The 17,682-nt window shown below is 44.4% G+C and overlaps 2 protein-coding genes across 2 annotated transcripts; both read left to right on the top strand.

Moving 5' to 3' along the window:
* The first annotated feature begins 406 nt into the window (after positions 1–406).
* hhatla (hedgehog acyltransferase like, a) lies at positions 407–10,642 on the top strand. The gene is made up of 12 exons (XM_056597287.1): positions 407–554; positions 1,641–1,765; positions 3,472–3,539; positions 3,642–3,755; positions 4,480–4,674; positions 5,328–5,537; positions 6,116–6,287; positions 7,025–7,169; positions 7,420–7,455; positions 7,717–7,918; positions 8,574–8,715; positions 9,185–10,642. Exons 2-12 carry the CDS (start codon positions 1,660–1,662, stop codon positions 9,319–9,321), a joined length of 1,527 nt encoding a protein of 508 aa, XP_056453262.1. The 5' UTR covers positions 407–554; positions 1,641–1,659; the 3' UTR covers positions 9,322–10,642.
* Positions 10,643–11,533: 891 nt separating this feature from the next.
* klhl40a (kelch-like family member 40a) lies at positions 11,534–16,851 on the top strand. Its single transcript, XM_056597408.1, has 6 exons — positions 11,534–12,836; positions 13,251–13,411; positions 14,008–14,115; positions 14,589–14,774; positions 15,322–15,471; positions 16,088–16,851. The coding sequence occupies exons 1-6, from the start codon at positions 11,712–11,714 to the stop codon at positions 16,197–16,199; spliced, it is 1,842 nt and encodes a 613-aa protein (XP_056453383.1). The 5' UTR covers positions 11,534–11,711; the 3' UTR covers positions 16,200–16,851.
* The last annotated feature ends 831 nt before the right edge of the window (positions 16,852–17,682 follow it).

Genomic DNA, 17,682 nt, shown 5'->3' on the forward strand with positions numbered 1-17,682 from the left:
ACTATCAGCCATGAACACACAAACACACGTTTATTATCAGCACACACACACACATACAGCCTCGCTCTTCCTGCTTTTTAAAATATCGATTAGGCCTATCAGAAACCTCAAGACTTTATTGAAAAACGTTAAAAAGCAAACGCTTTTAAGTATATTCATATCCCTCATGCATGTAGAAGACGTGTTACGACGCAGCAGAAGCCTTCACATATATTCCCATATATTAAACTCAGTTCATTTCCTCTCGCTCAGAGCAGCAGCAGCAGCAGCAGTGGCCCCGTTTTGCGCATCGGTACCGTTCGCTGCCGCTTGATGGACACCTACAGGATCCCCCCTTCAACCCCCTACCCCCCTACTCGCGACGGCTGCGTTGGAGTTCTGAAGATAAATATGCCCCCCCCCCTCCCCTGTCCTCGCGATGAGCGTGCGGCGTCTTTCGCTGTTTGGTGCTTGCGATCACAGGCAGCTGCACGGTGAAGCCCACCGTGTAGACCGGATGAACTAGAGACACCCCGTGTTCTTTCTTTTATTATTTCGGACGTAGCGGATACAAGGTTAGTAAAACAAAATAAATAAAATAAACACATCTTCTTTTAATGTATCTCTCATGTAAAGTGAATAGGCCCTGTAAAAAAACAAAACAAGACAATGAGTGATTGTGTTCTGCACACAGCTATTAGACTACCAGTTTGTATTGTGGTGCATTTGATTTGTATGCAAGGCATGGCACCATCAACCGAATGGGGGAGATTTGTTATTCCAACTCCCCTTAACTTCCACAACTTCGTAGCTGCGGGGCACAAAAAAGCTGTACAAATACAAAGACACACCTTGATCAGACTGGTACGTGGGCTCACGAATCCGACATAATATACAATATAGTCCTTCCCAGTATAATAATGGTATAATAAGTGTTTTTCGTTCTTAAATGTCCATAAATGCGCCTCTCTCGGTCATTCTGGTGCTAATTGCGCACTGTGGGAGCGTATGAGAGGAGTCCAGTGCGTCGACGTGGTATCACATAGCACTGCAGCTGCCAGCCCTGCCCGGCTGCACGGCCCACCAACTGTACTGGGCTATAATAGGAAGGAGCTAGGGTTGCCGCAGCTGACGGTGCCGATTCCGTGCAGCCAGTGCAGTCCTTTAAAGTCACTCCTCTGCTGCGACTACGCGTGGCCCCTCATCACTTGAGCGAAGAGACCCCGGTCCCTTCACCGGAGTCTAAAATGGAGCGTTGCCTTGATCCATGTTTGTGTTAGAGAAGCAGCTAATAAACGTGTGGTTTTTCAGGTTTGTATTGTTTTTTGGAGACAGTTTGCAATCTAATAAACGACATGCACAAACATTTATCAAATCAAGTTATTGTGTATTGTACATAATTATAAATGATGAAGTTACCAAAATGGCCTGATAGCCAAATAATGATTAATTCCTATGTTGTGTTCTGGTCCTTTCAAAACCTATGTACATCGAATATTAACTAAAGTTTAAATCAGTGTTTCAGACTACCAAATGAAGCAATGACATCCTCCTAAAATATGATGACCTAAAATAACTTAAACAGAACTTAATTGGGCACCGTTTTGACAGCTTTCCTAGATGTCCACTCTAGTTCTGGACTGTTTATATGAATTACGCAGGTCGTGTGTGAGAACCAGGATGGGGGTCAAGGCAGCGCTCCCCAGGTATGAAGTGTACCTGTACACCGCCGTGCTGGGGGTGGCGATGGCCTGGGCGGCCAGCTGGATCGTTGAGGCCTCTAGCGGTGAGTGGATGGAGACCCACGAGATTCAAGGCCAATTTCATTCAGACTTCTGATTCAATGTTGATGTTTCACCTTCAAGTTTAGATTCAGATTTTAATTCACGTTTCAATGTAGATTCAGCTTTCGATTTGCATGAAAATGTAGCATTGAGATTCTGATTGATATTCAGGTTAATACAATAATATTAATTCTTGATCTTCCTCACAGAGGCATCTTGCCAGTTTGTAAGCACAACCTGACACATGACACAAACCAACCAAACAGGAACAAAAATGAACTTGAAAAACTACAAAATACTTGGTGAGAGATAGATAACTCCTAAACCTGATCGTCAGGAACAGAAAAACTTTCCCAAAACAAACATCACTCTGTTAAGGCTGCATTCATCACATTGTGTTGAAACTCTTTGCAGATCCGACACATGAGATACAGAATCATAGCATATTTTACTGAAATTAAAACCTATATAAAGCCAGGACAATTAGTGCCAATCTAGATTTCCCTGTTGGGATGGAGGCTAATTCTGTGTCAGGTTGTCCCCCCCCCCCCCCCCCTACCCGCTGACAATTGGAACCCCCACACACAGCCAACAAGTCATATCACTATTTACTGTGATGTGATGTGATGTTGACAATAGTGAGCAAACGTTCTAGCAGTCAAACTGCTGTAGGTCATCTCCTAGAAGTCAACTGCATGGTGGAAAATGTCTATATCGAGTGCACCTGTCACCTGTCATTCAGAACTGGGTCATGGCTGTCCATACTGTTGTTATACTGTGCTCTAGTCTTGAATAGACCAAGCAAACTACTTTTCTTTAGCTGTGTCGTAAATCATTTGGAATTGGGCTCGTTTTGATACAATTAGTTGCAGTTGATTGGTTAGATAGTGTGTGGTCAAATATGTATCCCTTATTTAAACCTATACCTAAATACATATAGGCTACATATATACATATTAATTATATTTAGATATCTATATCGAAATAAAGAAATAATGAATACAGATTTTCGATATACTCTGAGATATTCTGAAGGATCCATTAAAACAGATAAACCCACCGCTCTCACTAGACTAGATAAGGTAGGAGATGAAGGTCTTAAGGTATGCTAAAGGCTAATACGTAACAAACATTTCGCTAAGTGTATTTTATGACATAATCGTCTAAAAAGGATTAAGGGCTGGGGTTAACGTAGAGAAGGTTACCGTGGAAACCGAAAGCATTTGGAATGAATGTATTACATAACATCTGGCTAGTCACGGTCAAATCTCACACTTTAAATTCACTGTGTGAATAGAACAGAGCTGAAAGGATTATTCTCTTCCTATTTTCCCTTTTTTCATGTGCAAATCCACATGTCTTTCCCAATTTCAGTAAAACAAAACAGATTACTGTTGTTCAGCTTTAGGAGTAGGGTTAGGAATCCATAATCAGACCTCAAACTCTAAGACTCTCTCCTTTTTCTACAACAAACCATCCCATTGATCAACATGAACTAATTAAAATACTTCTACAGCTCAAAATATCGATTTAATACACGAGCCATAGGGACAGACCCATACAGGAATAAATGACCTGGTGTGCAAAACTCCAAGTATGAAGTTGCGTAAGCAATGGCTATTAAATCTATCAACTGTCATTCTGACATACTGCAGGTGCCTTCACTCAGACTACCCCAAACAATTCTTCTTCTTCTTCCTGTTATCAGAGAACGTAAACAGGAAGGCCTTCAAGGAGAGTGTGAAGCCGGGATGGCATTACTTTGGCAGAAAAATGGCAAGTGTCTCAAGAGCTTTCAGCCGTACGGTCCTCCAGGCATGGTGAGTGATGACAGGTGACTGTGAGGCGTGCTCACCCTGCGCTGTGTTTCTGGTGCAGGACGTCGCCGACTTCGAGTGGGTCATGTGGTTTTCAACGTTCCGCAACCATATCCTTTTTGCTCTCACCGGTCACGTGATCTTTGCAAAGATTTTCTCGCTGCTGGTCCCCAAGGTGGGTGTATTGTGTTTATGCGTGTACGTACGTATGTATGCATCTATGTATGGTTGTGTGTGTGTATGTGTATGCACATGTGTTGTTTCCAATACATGCTGTATTATGTTGTATATTGTGTGTGTGTGGGTGTTTTTCACAGTGTTCATGCTGATATATATGTGTTTGTGTGTGTGTGTGTGTGTGTGTGTGTGTGTGTGTGTGTGTGTGTGTGTGTGTGTGTGTGTGTGTGTGTGTGTGTGTGTGTGTGTGTGTGTGTGTGTGTGTGTGTGTGTGTGTGTGTGTGTGTGTGTGTGTTTAAAACAGAATCCATGCATGCTCATATGTACAATATGTATGTACGTTTGTCCATCCCCTCATCCATCTATCCATCTATCAGTCCATCCATCCATCCATCCATCCATCCAACTATTCCTTCCCGGAAATGTTTTGACATATTTAAAACCTCAACATGTTTTAAACATGCTCTTTGTTTTGTCCCCTGCTTGCGCTGAAGATTGGTATAGATGGATGTAAGGTAACAATACAAATATCAATATATATCAATATATATCAATATATATCAATATATATATATACATATATATGCATGTATAAGTATATATGTATACATAATCAATATTAATCACTGACGTTTGTCTCCAAAATCTTTTTTAATTCTACTCCGTCCAGAACATTGTAGTTTGGGGTCCAACCCCCCTGTGACGTCTCTGTTTGTCCACAGCACAGGTCCCTGGTCTTCGGCCTCTACGGTGTGCTGGCGGTGCTGGTCACCATGGGCTGGACCTTCATGGGCCTGATCCTGTCCCACTGCCTCATGCTGTACAGCGTGGCCCTCGTCAAGAAGAGGTGGCTCTGCTTCGTGGCCGGCCTGGCCACTCTGGCCTCCATCAAGCTGGAGCCCTATAACTCCTGGCAGGTCCGTCTAATGCACTCCCTCCTAATGCCTTCCTCCCCTAATCTACTCTCCTGCTCGGGTGTCCCTGCTCTGTCGGGTGGTATGTGATGCTGAGGCAGCATCTAAAAGGCCATGAGGAAGACAATGTACTATGCACTCACCGTGCTGTAAGTTGCTTTCGATAAAAGCTTCCACCAAATGTACATAATACATTTAATGTTAGCAGGTAGCATATAATTATATATATTAAAGGGCCCCTTTTTGTAGTGTTGGTGAAAATTAAGGGTGAAGCAGGTATCTGGCTCAGGGATGCCTACAGGTCGACTGCGGATGTTAGGGATCAAACCCAGTACCTCTTGGCTGAGTCCACCTTCATCCATCAACATTCATACTTTAACCGTTATAGAAGCTATAGAAGTTTTAAACAAGCTGTGAAGTCCTCTTGACTCCTCGGAGACCACGTTGAAATGTGGCTTTAAAAACAGAGACAGGGAAAATATCCCAATTACACAGCAAATACAAATGATAAATTCCACCTTAGGTTGAAATGCCTATGAAACTAGTTGAAGTTAAGAGATGCCAATACGTCTCTCCTTATAATTTCGATACCTGTTATGAAGTCTGTTGTGTATCCCCCCGCTCACACACTCCCACGCGGTCCGTCTGTCCCTCAGGAGACGCTGGTGACGGGCTCCTTCGACCTGCAGGACGTGCTGTTCTACGGCGGCTGCGGCTTCACCATCATGCGCTGCATGAGCTTCGCCCTGGAGAACTGCGACCGCAAGGAGGGCAGCTACTCCTTCCTGGACCTGCTCAAGTACAACTTCTACCTCCCATTCTTCTTCTTCGGCCCCATCATGACCTTCGACCAGTTCCACGCGCAGGTGTGTCCGCTGTCGGGGAGGGTCGGAGCACGGATCACTGGGATGGGTTTCTACACTTTGATGTGTTGATGAGGATGAAGACAGATCATGATCATTTTCATTATAATGACTTAATTCTGTATTGTTTGTATACTATGTGACACCATAATAAGAGGAAGGATTTGAGGAAGGAATATATATGAATATTGATATATATACTGTATATAAATATATATATGTATGTATATATTTAACAAATAACAAGAAAATAAACATATTTAGAAAGCATAATAATGATATAGATGTCATAATATATTATACTAAGGATGACCATGCTAGTATATTGAGTAGGCCTTTATCATTTACGTACGTGTGAAGGCCACCGGAGACCAGACCTAAAGGTTCTGAGCTTATCGGCATTTCCTACACACATACTCATGCCAAAGATCCACTTAGCAGAACATAAATAGGCCTCATTCACCTAGCGGCCATCTTGGTTCCCAACGCTAGCTGGGCCCAGCTAGCGTTGGGAACCAAGATGGTCAAACCTCCAGAGCGGATCTGTATCATGTGTGGCTGACCTCCTCTCCTCTCCCCAGGCCAACAGCTCCAAGTTGAGCCGCAAGGACAGGGAGTTGTGGGGCATCACCACAAAGGCCTTGCTGCACCTGGGGGTCATCCTGGTGGTGGACATGTTCTTCCACTACCTCTACATCCTCACCATCCCCAGTGACATGAGGCTGGTGCAGAAGCTCTCCGATTGGTCGCTGGGTAAGTGACGCGCCATTTCCCATATAAGTAAAAAGTATAAAAATACAAACGCAAGAATAGTAAGGAGTAAACTCATGTCATGGGTCGCGAGGCTTTGTTGAACATCATAATGTGTGGTTAGGAGAATGAAAATAGTACCATTACTTTTCTAAACTCTTCCAAAACATTAAAATAGGCCTAAAAAAACAATATTTATTCACTGTGGTCCTGTGTGACTGTTCCTAATGTAAAATAAAAAAAAAATAAGAAATTGACATTTCAATAGCGTTCACATTAGACTGCAGCAAAGCTCACAGAGAATGTAAGATATTACATAAATTGATCAATCGTACAGCGACACCAAAACATTACACAGACAGTAGGCCTATGATCCTATCCCACTTGTTACTCCCTCTCCATTTCCACCCACTCTCCTCTGCATCTTCTCACTATCCTGTCCGAGGAGCCAGAAAATTCCCAAACGCTTTTAACCAAAGCGTCTTGCATTCAATTTCAATACAAGTAATTAAGGAGCAGGTAGGAGTTAGACATCTCGATCCAGGGGGCCTACATGTAGGCTGGGGACATGGGGGATCACACACAGTACCTTTCAGCAAGGTGTCGACCGCCCTCGCCACTACACCGCCTAGCCTGTCCTTTACCAAAGGGTCTATAAAGAGAGTACCTTACTTTCGTCTCTCGTGTGTGTGCGTGCGTGTGTACATGTGCGCGTGTGTGTGTGTATGTGTGGGGTTTAGCCGGTCTGGCCTACTCCAACCTGGTGTACGACTGGGTGAAGGCAGCGGTCATGTTCGGGGTCATCAACACCGTGGCCCGACTGGACCACCTGGACCCCCCCCAGCCCCCCAAGTGTATCACCATGCTGTATGTCTTTTCTGAGACGTAAGTGCCCCCCCCTTCAACCTTTAGACGTGCATCAACAGTTCCATTCAGGGCATGTACTGTTTATTGTAATTTGAATAGGATAAAAATAAAGTTATTTTCAATATCACATGAAAATAAATACACGATTTAATGTGTTGTCAGAACATATCAATCGTATTATCCTAAAGTCATCTGATGTGTTGTCTATGTCCTGAATTTATATTCTGTCCTGAGACTTCATGAATATGTATTGTCCTTATATTTACAGCCACTTTGACAGAGGCATCAACGACTGGCTGTGCAGGTGAGTACTCCCAACCCTTAACCCCATAGTTTTTTTGTTTCGTTTTTTTTTGTAGTTTTTTTTATTATGTGCGGGCCTGACTGAGTGAGGATGCGGGCCGTATGCCGTATTTTTTTTCAGGCCACAGGAAATTATCCAGATACTGGATACATTTTTGGTGTATTGATTTTTTTAGCATTTTATCCCTTGATTCCTGCAGGGATCAAATGATAATATATATTGCCTACACTACCTTTAATATGTGAATATTTTCTGGAAAAGGTATGTATACGATTACATTGGCGGGGACCACGACAAGATCTTCAAGGAGCTGCTGGCGACACTCAGCACCTTTGCTATCACCACGCTGTGGCTGGGGCCCTGCGAGCTGGTCTACATCTGGTCCTTCTTCAACTGCTTCGGACTCAACTTTGAGCTCTGGGTGGCCAAATTCTTCTCCTACCCCCCCTTCTCCACCATCGAGGTGAGACTAGCGTCACACTAGGCTGTTGTCTAATAAAGAGTGTGGTGACACTTCACAATAAGGGTCCATTACTTAATGATTTAACATTGTTTAATGTAAAGCATTATTATAAAGTGTAGGCACAAGTGTGAGGGTTGGGGTCAGGGATAACCCTGACGTGCATAAGAAGCAGTATTCTCTTGTATCAGAAAATAGCAGAGTGAGACGTCCCCTTTAAGATATGATAATAACTTTATTAATCGTGCAATAATTTAATTTGTAAATATTTAGCATTTCGTTTTTTTCTATTTACTTGTTAAAACGTTGAGGAAGCCTGAAACTCATTCATGCGTTCAATTGCCATTATCGACTACTGTAACTGTACACACCTCTGTCAACTTGAAAGCTTTAAAGGGAAATGCAGGTGTTACGGCAACAATAAAGAACCGTGCCAATCAAACAAGATCTAGGAAATATAAACGTAATAGCCACATATATAAATAGATGTAGAAAACTCATATTGAATAAAAAAAAGAACAACTGTGAAACCAAACTCATTGGGGGATGGAATCCTATCACCAGCAGGTTGCTTGACTGACATCTGTGTGGTTGTGTAGCAGGTCAGGCCTTGAACCTCAGGTTCCTCCTTACCTGTTGTGTTGTGGTCGCCCCCTAGGGTGTCATGGGTGAGTCCATGGGGCGCAGGATCCGCGGGGTCTTCAACGCGGCCAACTTCTGGACCATCGTGCTCTACAACGTGCTGTCCCTCAACAGTCTGGAGTTCGCTAAGATGGTGGGCCGCCGGCTCATCTTCAAAGGTGGGACACGGCCAGGACCCTCTCAGTGGGGGGGGGGCAAGAATCAAATGAGAGAAAATAAAACAACAGAACAGAAACACGCCAAATAAAGTCAAGCTTCTCGTGGCCTTATCATTGTTCTTTTACCTAGTCACAATTTACAATGTACTTATTTTTACAAATTAAATAAAAGCTTATTCAGATACATTAACATCATTAAGGTACAAGGTAGAAGTTTGGGTTAGCCAGCTGCAGACATTGGGGTTCAAACCCAGAACCTTGAGACCCTGAGAAATGTACATGAATCCAACACAAAACAACACCCACAAACTATTTTCAACTTTTGTTTGTTCAGTGAAGGATCCCTGAACATTACCTGAGAACATTATAGTGATCTGTTTTTCTTGGGGTCCACACATAGCACAAAAACAAAATGTTGCAAATGGTTTTCCTTCTTTTCTTATTATTCTTTCCCCCCCCACCCCCCCAGGCTTCCCCTTCTCCACTCTGTCGGTGCTGCTGGTGACCTACTGCGGTGTCCAGCTGGTGAAGGAGCGAGAGAGGAACCAGGCCCTGCTCGAGGAGCAAGAGGCGGCCAAGATGGCGGAGAAAGAGAAAGCAGAATAAAACGGACAAAAAGGAAAACTCCATTTTCTTTTTTAGTAAGAGACTCTATCTACAACAAGCCCTCGTAAACGTACCACCACTGGCTCGCTCTGTGCCGAACGATACCACGACAGCTCGTCAACCAACAACGTTTACAATTCTGAAATGTTTTCATTAAATTTTCTGCTTTTGTTTGTCGGAGGAAGAAAAACGAGAAAAGATCTCAAACTGTCTTTATCCTGAAGTGCACTTGCTGAAGATAATCACCTCAACATTGTCTGGAACCTCACTCGCCGATAGATGCATTTTGTATTTTTATCGTAACAAAAAGAAAACATTTTAACCCACACTTGCCTGCCGTATACATTTTATAAAGATGAGTTAATATATTGGATATTATGCGGTGCTGTATAGGGAAAACTCCTGGTACTATTATATTGAATGTTTTTAATGTACTGAAACTGTTGAGGAGATGGGAGATCTTCTGCTGTCATTTTTATTTTATAGAGGGCATCACACTTAAGGCATCATGCACATTACACATGTTTACAGCTTGCTTAGCATTTCTTCGTAGCTAAACTGGGACAAACTGACAAAGGAGCTGATTGTAAGTGATAGGTGAAAGTTGTGTGTTTGGCAAACTGTCAAATATGCAGAGGACGCCATACTGGACTAGTATTTGATCGAGCAGAGAATGTATTATTCAATCTAGGTTTACATGACTTAATGATTTATTTTGGTCTACAGCACTGAGACATAGCCACACTGGAAATAAAAACAGGGCCTGACTACTACACCACGACCGCTGCCGTCATTATCTCTCTGCGGGAGATTAGCTTTGACATTTACCCCTAGCCAGACTGTCCCTCTCTCCCATGACACTGGCTTGGAACATACCATAATAACTTGACTATAAATGGAATTCAAGCTACGCAGGGATTCTTGGTTCTGAGTGTCATTGTGCCTGTCACCAGAATCGATCATATTTTCTACTTGACTTTCAGATGATGGAAAAATGTATGTTGTCAAAGCTCATATTTGAAAGCCTCTTATTTAAATGGTTTTACTTTATTTGCTTGGTCAAGTATAGAGATGAGATGGTGTGACCGAATTAAAAAAAATGGTTGGAAAAAAGTTGTTGATTTGCACTTTGCTTATGCAGAAAGAGTAAAAGGATGTTATTTCTCCAACTTTCCATAAAACATTTAATACACACACACGTATCTTTAAAATTAAATTAAAAAAAACACTCAAGTTAACTCTTAGAATCGGTAGGAAATTACCATCTGTCACCACAAGATGGCGGCATGAACCCTGCTGCTCTCGTTAAAATCCTGTAAAAATTAAAAGACGGTTGAAAAAAATTTGTTAACATATTTTTTTCCATTGTCATTCAAAGAAAACACCAAGTTAGATGGCCAAAAAATTAAATCTTCAGTGTCACAAAGTGTATTGCTAATGCAAGCGTTAATAATCAACATTCTTCTGATGTCATTGGCAGATATATTAAATAAAACTTTACGTTCAAATAAATCCTTTGAGCCAAAGTACAAGGGCAACATATTTGAAAAGATGCGTTTAAAATAGGTATTACTAGAAAGGTTGGATGTATGGCCCCATGAATTAATGTCTGAAACCATCCTATTACTCAGTACATACGTCATAGTTCTCAAATAGTCGTACTGACGTGTTAAAGGCTGGGAAATATCAAAATGGTGGTTAGCTCTCTGTCTAGTCTCCCGACCTCAGTTCTAGAATCTTCTTGTAGGGTAAAATCATAATGGAAGAATGTAGAAACAGCTAGATAGACATAGAAATAAGTAGCATGACCTCTGGTGGTATTGCCCCCACAACCCCACCACCAACATCAACCACCACCACCACTATTACCACCCGCCCCAACCACCGCCCCATCAACCACTACTAACACCACCACCACTAAATCCATCACCACCACCACCACCACCAGTATAACCAACACCCTCAACCGCCACCGCCCCCCACCACCAACTGACACAGCCTGAACCCCACCCACAAACACCACAGCCCGTCCCACACCACTACCACCAACACCACCGCCATGATCACCGTCACCACCACCATCAGCTGTTGGATAGGGGGAGGGGCTGTTTGGTAGCTGCGTCCCCATGCCTACACACTTGCCCTGCCTGGCTACCTCCAGCTTTACGCAGACCCCTTTCTATAAATACCACCCCCCTGACTCGCACAGGGTGACGGCCGGAGACAGCTGGCTGTTAGAAGTAGCCAACCAGCGACTACCATCATACGGTGAGCGTCTCACCCCTGAAGCACACACTCTCTGCCCCCTGCTCTTCGTTCGGTGAGGCCGATCTTCTCCAGCCCTCCCTGAACACATCCCCCCACACCAGGAGAAGGAGCAGGGAACCCCCATGGCGGCCCTGACCATAGACCCCGTGGAGCAGCCGCGGATGTACCAGCAGACCCTGCTCCAGGACGGCCTGTGCGACCTCCTGGAGAACCAGAAGTTTGTGGACTGTGTGCTGAAGATCCAGGACAAGGAGTTCCCCTGCCACCGGCTGGTGCTGGCGGCCAGCAGCCCCTTCTTCAAGGCCATGTTCCTGTCGGAGCTGGAGGAGGGCAAGAAGCGCACGGTGGAGCTGAAGGACGTGGAGCCCGGCGTGATGGGCATGATCCTGCGCTACCTGTACACCTCCGACATCAGCCTGACGGAGCAGAACGTCCAGGACATCTTCATGGTGGCCAACATGTACCAGATCCCCTCCATCTTCTCCGTGTGCGTGTCCTACCTGCAGGAGAAGCTGGTGCTGGGGAACTGCCTGGCCATCTTCCGGCTGGGTCTGCTGTTGGACTGCGCCCGGCTGGCCCTGGCCGCGCGCGACTTCATCTGCGAGCGGTACCAGGTCATCGTGAGGGACCAGGACTTCCTGCAGCTGGGGCCCGCCGAGCTGGCCGCCATCATCACCTCGGATGCCCTCAACGTGGACCGCGAGGAGGTGGTGTTCGAGTCTCTGATGGAGTGGGTCGGCCACGACAAGGCCGGGCGCTTCAAGGACCTGGCGGAGCTGCTGCAATGTGTCCGCTTCCGCCTCATACCCAAGGACTACTTCCAGGAGAAGGTGGAGCGCCACCCCTACATCCGCATGAACCCAGAGACCAAGAAGGACCTGGAAATGGTCAAAGACGCCCAGCGGGGGCGGCTCCCCAAGCCCAGGAAGCCCAGCAGGCCGGGGGCCAATGGTGGAGCGGGGAAGGAGGAAGACGAGGAGGATGAGGAGGAAGGCTTGCTCCCGGGCATCCTCAACAACAACCCTCGCTTTGGGATGTTTGAGACGGAGCTGGTCCTGATGATCAGCGCCAGGGGCACGGTGGCGTACGACCCGGTGGCCAACGAGTGCTTCGTGGCGTCCGAGTCCACCGAGATCCCAAAGAACCACTGCAGTCTGGTGACAGAGCAGAACCAGGTGTTTGTGGCCGGGGGGCTGATCTTCAACGAGGACGACAAAGACGAGCCCCTCAGCTCCTTCTTCCTACAGGTGCGTAGTGACAACAACACCTGGGACCCCTGGTGGAGGTGGGTCAATGCCGTGTGTCTTGGCACTACAGGGCTGCGGTTTCCCTTTGAGTGGGTTGAATTGTAACAATGGGTATGTCATATGACATATGTCTATGATATTTTAACATACAAAATCATTTAAAATCGCCAGGCGTTCCACTCCTAATGTAACTAAGTGCAGATCGTTCATCCAATGGGATTTAGGCATGACTCCAAAACATGGTACTTTATAAACCCCAGACAGGAAATTAGGGATACATCCATCTTTCTGCACCTTGTGTGAACTCTTAGTGTTGTTTTCAGTCTTAACTTACTTATTTACTGTCAACCCAAGAAGGAACACCCATCTGTATTGAAACATGGCCAGCTCATACGCCCACCTGTCCTCTCCCAGTTTGACCCTGTGAGCTCCCAGTGGCTGGGGATGCCCTCCCTGCCCAACCCGCGGTGTCTGTTTGGGCTGGCGGAGGCGGAGAACTCCATCTTTGTGGTCGGGGGTAAAGAGCTGAAGGAGGGCGAGCACGTTCTGGACTCAGTCATGATCTACGACAGACAGTGAGTAGGGTACTTTGTACTGAGCGATAGGTTCACAATATACGTGTATTTATCTGTATTTATCTTGTTAACACAAAGGAGCGTGTGCTTGTCAGCAGTTGTGCATGCACACACGTGTACATGAATACACACATGACAGATACAGCTACACACACGTACAGATACACCTCCTCTCCGAACACACGCACGCATGCACGAACACACACACACACACACACACACACACACACACACCCAAAAAGCATTCTAACTAGATGACAGTTGAAAGTTATTTGTTGTCATCAGTATTCAAGGTGTTTCTAATTATATTAACATCAGAAGATAATTGGGGTTGTGTGTTCCGTTGTTTATTATCCTCTCTTTAATCTGGTTGGTATTCGCGTTGCAATTATAATCCAGAACGCCCTCAGGCTGATGGCGTCCTGGTGTATCTCTGCTAATCACTAGACGTAAACACAACAGCACATGGGAAGCATCAAGCTCACTTCCCCAGCCCCCCTCCTTTCTTTTTCCCGACAAATATCCGCCGACATCTGACTTTGCAAATGGTCGCTGCTTGAGGCTGGGGTCTTTATTGTGCTGTCTTTGTCCCACAGGTCCTTCAAATGGGGAGAGTCGGACCCGCTGCCCTACGGTGTGTACGGGCACGGCACTGTGTCGCACAATGGTATTGTGTACGTAATAGGAGGGAAGTCAGAGAGCAAGTAAGTACTGGATAACAATGATATCTGAGGTATTTTATCTAGAAAATGTTTCAATGTTTCCGTGACTGGTATGCACTGTTTTGTTGAAATGAAAAAAAAAGATCTCTATTATAAACATTTAATTAAGATTAGATTGGACGGGTACTTTATCCGTCCCAGAGGGGATATTGTGCAAAACTGAGCATCTCACATTGATCTTGTTCTGTGAATTATTATCTTTGTACCTGGCTACCTGCATGCACTCTGCTCGTGCTGTCATTACACATAACATAAGATTCTTCCAGAAGGCCAGGTCGACCTATTGCTAAAGCTAGTGAGGATTTCAAGGGTTTGGGGGAGTGGTTTTGGGGGAGGCCTCTAATTTTTCAGGATGGACACTTCACATAATCTTGTTTACTCTTGCTGGTTTCACAAAATTGCATATACCACACCTTAAAAACATTAGCTTTGACTATTCTTCCCCGGTCTTCCAGGAAGTGCCTGAGAAGGGTGTGCTCCTACGACCCCAGGAAGTTTGAGTGGAAGGACCTGGCCCCGATGAAGAAGGCCCGCTCCCTCTTCGGCATCACCGTCCACAACGACCAAATCTACGTGGTTACCGGGGTAACGGACACGGGCCTCACCGGCACAGTGGAGGTCTATGACATCGCCACCAACAAGTACGACTATCGCGCTGTTTTATGTTTTTATTATTGTTGACAATCAGAATCCATCACCGTTATAAGTCACACCGTCACCACAATCGTCGTAAAAATATGAATTTACTGGCGTTGTGCTGGCGGGGAGTGACGGCCGTGTTCTGACGCATGTTTAACCTAACTGCAGCCGTAAAGCCGTGCCGGTAAACTCAGTGAATCACGCAGCAGCAGCAGCAGCATTTATTTACAGTACAGACCGTGCTCCTGTGTTAAACATGCTCCCTTTATGGCCTGCCATTCTGGTAACTGTGTGTGTGTGTGTTGGTGCATGTGTATGTGTGATTATTTGATTCTGTGTGCGTGTGCGTGTGCGTGTGTGTGTGTGTGTGTGTGTGTGTGTGTTTGTGTGTGTGTGTGTGTGTCTGTTCGTGTGTGTGTGTGTGTGTCTGTTCGTGTGTGTGTGTGTGTGTGTGTGTGTGTGTGTGTGTGTGTGTGTGTGTGTGTGTGTGTGTGTGTTTGTGTGTGTGTGTGTGTGTGTGTGTGTGTGTGTGTGTGTGTGTGTGTGTAGGTGGGCAGACTTCACAGAGTTCCCCCAGGAGCGTAGCTCCCTCAGCCTCATCTCCATGGGGGGCTTCCTGTACGCCGTGGGGGGCTTCGCCATGATGCCGAGTGAGACCAGCGAGGAGCCTGCCCCGACCGAGATGAACGACATCTGGAGGTGAGGAATGCAATCAATAAAACAACCGCATAGATGTTGGCCCTTCAACCAGACTGCCTCGACTCCAGCTAAACGATTATGTTAATTTGAATCCCTTATTTAAAGGTGACATACTATTCCACTAGGTGTGAGTGTGATTAGCCGTTTTGAAAACGGTTTCAAACTACTAACCACACTCACACCTGATGGTATAATATGTCACCTTTAACAGTTCAGCGGTTATTGTCACACTCACAGTAGCAGGTTTTTTTTACCAATTGTACAGAACCTACCCATTATTCTATATAGGACTCAAGCGTGCAGTTTTCTAGGACCATAATTTGGACTCGATACGACAAACAAGACCCAGCCAGTCTTTGTATGTTAGCCGCATCAATCATGTTGTTATTGCGATTGGCACGTCCTCAAAGACCACACATTTTGAAACTAGTGGTGCACTGTCAATTTAAGATCTATTCTAGGCTATACAAGAACAGAAAACATAAACAAAAACAATGAAAATCCATGACCAATATATACAACTTTTCGTCAAGCGTTGCATTTAAAAACCAATCAAGTCCATGATTGAGGGGACAGGCTATGTAAATGCTTACCATGTGTTTGCTTTTCACCGCAGATACGAAGAATCTGACCTTTGCTGGAACGGGATTTTGCGGGAAATCAGCTACGCAGAGGGAGCAACTATTCTTCCTGCTCGCCTCAACACTCTTCGTCTCAACAAATTATAAGTTAAATGTGCCAACTCTCTTCAATGTACGCGTTACCATGGGGTAACCGATGTCACCAGCCTGTGTTTACTTTGTTTATGAACATCATCGATAGTGTAATTAATTAAGACTCCATTAATGCGTGTATTGTACAGCAGGGGGCGACAAATACGATATAACCAAATATAGAAGCAGAAGAATGCTGTTCATTAGATAAGTCATGATCAGAGAAAACTTTAACACAATTGTTGTACAAAAGCGCTTGACTCGACTGTTTCTACATCCATTTTTCTTACATTGTTCCATTGTGCTTTCTTTATAACCTTTTTGTGCTATTTATGTGGTGGAAATAAAATGATGACATAAACATCAGCTTTAAAGTGCAAAACACTCAATGCAGGCAAGCCCACAATGCATATAGGTTTATTGATGTGACTTTCTCTTCAATGATATTTACATTACTATGTCCATATACTGTACATGAGGATTAAGTGTTCAATACAAATAGCAACAATAGTACACACATGTCGAAACAGCTACACGGATACAACGCAAATAGAGTCAGGTACGAACACAAACTACGTTGTAAACATTGATTTCCAGTCATCCAAGTCATCCCCATAAAACGTAATAAATCTCTTTATTCAGACTATATACACTTTCCCCTTATATACACAACGTGTGACTTTAGGTCTGAGGTAGCCTACTTTTATCTTCTACACTCCTGTGGCCACTGGCTACAGAATAGTCCCATCTGCTGAACAAAATGCCTTTACAGTAGAAAAAAAGAAGATCGACATTAAACAGGCGATGAGTCCACGGGAAGAACGGCCACGATGGTTTACGGACGCTTCCACCATTAATATTTTACATTGTAGTGGCCCAGTGGAAAGGGCTGTTTCTTTAAATTGTATAAAATAGAGTAGAGTTTGTTAGAACAGAGTAGAGTACAGATGACAATAGAACAGAGTACATTCAAATAGAGTAGAATAGAATATAACACAGATGAGAATTGTAGAATAGAACAGATTGGAGTGGAATAAAACAAAAAATAGTACAAGATGTTGATAAACTAATCTATCCCCCACATTTGCTGATAAAGATAAAAGATAAGATAAGGATAATTATTATTCTATTATATTCTATTCTATTATATTATATATTATATTCAATTATAATGGTATAAAATAATAGAACTATAACTATACAAATAGAGTATTGTTGAAATTAATATAGCATGGAACAGAACATAGTAGAGTAGAGTAGAAGAGAAAAGTACAGTAGAAAACAACAGAACCGAGGAGAATCTAATAGAATAGAACAGAGTGTAGGGAACATAACAGTGTAGAGCCTAACTCGACGATGAACACATCCCCCCCCTCTATTCACCAATATGCTAACAGAAACACCAGGTTTGTGAACTCCTAACAGAACCCATCTGGCCGCGAGGTTCTGAAGACTCGATGACGTGAGTGACTGCAGAGTGTACCGGGCTCTCCAGGGC

This window comes from Gadus chalcogrammus, chromosome 8 (assembly GCF_026213295.1).
Source record: "Gadus chalcogrammus isolate NIFS_2021 chromosome 8, NIFS_Gcha_1.0, whole genome shotgun sequence".
NCBI lineage: Eukaryota > Metazoa > Chordata > Actinopteri > Gadiformes > Gadidae > Gadus > Gadus chalcogrammus.